Here is a 4,577-nt window from a genome sequence, read left to right as displayed (position 1 = left end):
CTGTCTGATTCGATGAGGTTACGTCTGGAGGCGCTGAGGCGACTGAGAGGTTTCATCACACCGCCTGTGTATTTACAGGAGCTCATGGCGATCTCCGTGAAAGGGTTGCTGTCTCTCCGATGGACCAGCGGGCTGGCCTGGCGGTGCTTACACCCCCTCTCTCTATCCCTGTCCCTCTCTCTATCCCTGTCCCTCTCTCTCTCCATGGAGGGGGAGTGTGAGGAGTAGAAGAGGGCGTTGTAGACTGGGGAGTTGTCCCCACTCAGGCTGTGTTGGGAACCAAGGCACGAGGACAGAGGGGTGCTGGTGGGGTGAAGGGCATTGGGGAGGGGGGGCAGGGGTTGACCCCCCACTGAGGACAGAGGCAGTTTGGGGAGGGAGGCCTGGGGCATGTTAGGCGTGGTGGGGGACCCATTCAGCCGGTCCAGGCTGGATCCCCCCCTGTGGTTGGAGTGGTTTGATCCCGGGTAGTTGCCGGTCATGGAGGAGTGGGAGATTCCACTCAGTGGCAGGGGGAACCGCGGGTCCTCGTCCTCACTGCCTCCCAAGAGAGTCAAGCTCAGAGAGGGAGGGGGCTCCATGGTGGGGGCCGGAGGGCGACAGGCCACTCTTCTACCTAACGGAGAGACAGAGGGAGGAATAGGAGAGAGAAAAATGGAAAGAGAAGTACAGAAGAAAAATGAGAATTAGAAGAGAGATGGGGTTTAATTATGAGTGCAATGGAGAGAGGAAGGAAGAGAGAGATGGAGGAAGGGAGGCGTGGAAGAGAGGGAGCACATGATGGATGAGAAGTTGAAATTAGTAGTGTGGGGGGGTAAAGGAGAAGAGGAGAGAGGGATGGAAGAGGTAAGGGAGGGGAGTAATGAGGGATATGAGAATGTTTGATAGAGAATTGATGAAGTTTAGGAGAGAATTTTGACTTCCCTACTGCACTGAGTCAACTCTCCATGTCATCCTCACATCTCCCCCTGCCCCTCCCCCTCCCTCTTCCTCTCTCTCTCTCGCTCTCTTTCTCTCTCTCGCTCTCTCTCTCTCTCTCTCTCTTTCTCCCACCTTCCACCAATTTCTGTCATATCTGTGCTACATTCAGATAGGATAGACTATAGCAAATTATCTGGATGTATACAAGGCAAATCCGATCATTATTGTTTCATTAATTATTATTTTCAAAGTATTTACTTTATTGAGCACACAGTTGAATACTGGTTCCCTAGAATGCATGCTTCAGCCAAATATGTGTTTATATGTATGCTATAGCTTACATGGCAAGGATCTTTCAATTCACTTTTATTCATTCTTAAACTACCTTCTTAAAAATCTCACAGATTATCTCACACCCAACACCATGCATTCTCTGTCTTCCTCTCCTCAAAACCCCTCTCTCTCTCTTTCTCTCTCTCTCTCTCTCTCTCTCTCTCTCTCTCTCTCTCTCTCTCTCTCTCTCTCTCTCTCTCTCTTCCTCCTCCTACCTTCTCTCCCTCCGTCTCTGTCCCCCAGGTCAGTCTTGTTGAATCAATGGCTGGATGAAAATAGATCCGCACACTTTTTCTTTTTCATGTTGTCACGGCCATTCCATCATCTTTCGCTTCCCTTCTATGTGCTAGACCAGCGACAGGTCCTCACAGGAGACAGAGCGCCTTGATTTCTCCCAAATAATTCACTGGTTCCCTCCCTTCCTTCTGTGCTGGATGCTTCCTTCTCTCAATTTACCGTTGTAAAAATCAATCAGTCTTTATTTCCGTCAGTCCAGGGATCAATGAATAGATGACACGCATATCGATTATTTCCAATGTCCTTAAAAATGAAAGAACTGAATAATCTTTCATGATTATATTATGATGAACCTACTGTTGATATGAAAATCTCCTTCAGCATTCTCACTATATAAAACAACTTAATCGCTAGACTACTCGACATCTACATGCAAACATGCTATGCTAAACGGAGAAAGGTAGCCTATAAATGATAAATATGATTTACTATGCAACTCTTCCTTTAGCTCACTCACTCATTCTATCGCTCACACTGTCTCTCCGAATCCGTCTCTCTCAACTTCACTCTCTCTCGCTTGCTCTCGCTCTCCGCCTCCACTCCTCCCTGTTATTCTCATTGGACAGTCACTGGGTAATAATGAAGACAAGAAAAACTACAAATAAATGTTTATCAAGCCATCCAAACGTTATTTTACCGTTGATCCCTATAATAAAAAAGCGAATAGAAATGATATTACACTATTATGGATCATGATCATATAGGCTAATATTATACTAGCTTATGTAATGCAACTGTTACATTTGCTCACAGTTCTCCGGGAAACTGTGTCTTATAGCTTACAGCCTTCATTCGTTCTTGGAGTAGCCTATACACAAATGTGTATTTATTATTCAGCAGCTCGTGAGCATAGGTGAACACGTTCTTTTTTTTATTGAACAAAAATACGTCTTGTTTTCTCATATTTTATTGTATTGTTTTTACAATAAACAAAAACAATAGACAAGTCTTATTTTGTCGGGCAGAATTAGACAGCTACAGGTTAAAAACCAATAGGCCTATGTCGGTTATACTCACAACCTTTAGGCTAATGTCAACAAACGCTGTCAAATCCATTTGATTTTTTATTTAACCTTTTTTTTTAAACTAGGTAAGTCAGTTAAGATCAAATTCTTTTTTACAATGATGGCCTACCAAAAAGCAAAAGGCCTCCTGCGGGGACAGGGGCTGGGATTAAAAATAAATAAATAAAATATAGGACAAAACACACATCAGGACAAGAGAGACACCACAACACTACATAAAGAGAGACCTAAGACAACCACATAGCATTGCAGCAACACATGACAACAGCATGGTAGCAACACAACATGGCAGTAGCACAACATGGTAGCAGCACAAAACATGGTACAAACGTTATTGGGCACAGACAACAGCACAAAGAGCAAGAAGGTAGAGAGGACAATACATCACGCCAAGCAGCCACAAGTGTCAGTAAGAGTGTCCATGATTGAATCTTTGAATGAAGCGATGGAGACAAAACTGTCCAGTGTTCCAGTTGCTAGCTGCCGCGAACTGAAAAGAGGAGCGACCCATGGATGTGTGTGCTTTGGGGACCTTTAACAGAATGTGACTGGCAGAACGGGTGTTGTATGTGGAGGATGAGGGCTGCAGTAGGTATCTCAGATAGGGAGGAGTGAGGCCTAAGAGGGTTTTATAAATAAGCTTCAATCAGTGGGTCTTGCGACCAGTTTACAGAGGAGTATAGAGTGCAGTGATGTGTCCTATAAGGAGCATTGGTGGCAAATCTGATGGCCGAATGGTAAAGAACATCTAGCCGCTCAAGAGCACCCTTACCTGCCAATCTATAAATTACGTCTCCGTAATCTAGCATGGGTAGGATGGTCATCTGAATCAGGGTTAGTTTGGCAGCTGGGGTGAAAGAGGAGTGATTACGAGAGAGGAAATCAAGTCTAGATTTAACCTTAGCCTGCAGCTTTGATATGTGCTGAGAGAAGGACAGTGTACCATCTAGCCATACTCCCAAGTACTTGTATGAGGTGACTACCTCAAGCTCTAAACCCTCAGAGGTAGTAATCACATCGGTGGGGAGAGGGGCATTCTTCTTGCCAAACCATATGACCTTTGTTTTGGAGGTGTTCAGAACAAGGTTAAGGGCAGGGAAAGCTTGTTGGACACTAAGAAAGCTTTGTTGTAGAGTGTTTAACACAAAATCCGGGGAGGGGCCAGCTGAGTATAAGACCGTATCATCTACATATAAATGGATGAGAGAGCTTCCTACTGCCTGAGCTATATTGTTGATGTAAATTAAGAAGAGCATGGGGCCTAGGATCGAGCCTTGGGGTAGCAGCAAAACATTGCTTAGAATCAATGATGATGACATCGTTTAGGACCTTTAAGGTTGCAGTGACACATCCATAACCTGAGCAGAAACCAGATTGCATACCAGAGAGAATCCTATAGACATCTAGAAAGCCAGTCAGTTGATTATTGACAAGTTTTTCCAACACTTTTGATAAACAGGGCAAAATAGAAATTGGCCTATAACAGTTAGAAGATTAAGATAGGCCTAATTGAATGCTGAAAAAACGGGTCATTGCTCAACAACAGTTCATTGTTCACTAGTAAACAAAGACAACAAAGAGAGCTCAATAGTCAAGACAGTGGGAGATATGGAGGGGCACACCTCTGTTAAGTGGGCGGATGAGGCCGCCGGCTGCCTCCGGTAAGTCTCCTGCGGTCTCTGACTGGGGTCACTTAGGGGAGCTGGAGTCTACCTTCTCGCGGGGTAAATTGTCCGTGATCAGTCCGATATAAGACATTGCAATTAGGATGAGGGAAATGAAGGTGCTGAGTTTGCAGAGCGACACAGGACACTTAAGAGACGTGTAATAATAGACCTATTCCCTATCAGAGTTTGACCGAGGAGCGGCTGTTAGCCCACATATCTGATAACCAGTGGTGGAAAAAGTACCCAATTGTCATACTTGAGTTAAAGTAAAGAAACCTTCATAGAAAATGACAAGTAAAAGTGAAAGTCACCCAGTAAAATACTACTTGAGTAA

General features: G+C 44.6%; 1 protein-coding gene across 1 annotated transcript in view; it reads right to left on the bottom strand.

Annotated features, from left to right (window-relative positions):
* Positions 1 to 581, bottom strand: part of LOC311123051 (uncharacterized protein) — a gene marked incomplete at both ends in the record, with an annotated part of 1,107 nt that extends 526 nt beyond the window's left edge. Inside the window, one exon of the mRNA XM_084197337.1 lies at positions 1 to 581. This exon is cut by the window's left edge and continues 526 nt beyond it. Within this exon, the coding sequence (XP_084053463.1) occupies positions 1 to 581 (581 nt within the window).
* Between the last annotated feature and the right edge of the window lie 3,996 nt (positions 582 to 4,577).

The sequence above is a fragment of the Coregonus lavaretus genome, assembly GCF_964263955.1.
Source record: "Coregonus lavaretus genome assembly, contig: HAP1_SCAFFOLD_9442, whole genome shotgun sequence".
Lineage (NCBI taxonomy): Eukaryota > Metazoa > Chordata > Actinopteri > Salmoniformes > Salmonidae > Coregonus > Coregonus lavaretus.
The sequence above is the reverse complement of the archived record's forward strand: the minus strand, read 5'-3'. Positions and strand labels throughout refer to the sequence as shown.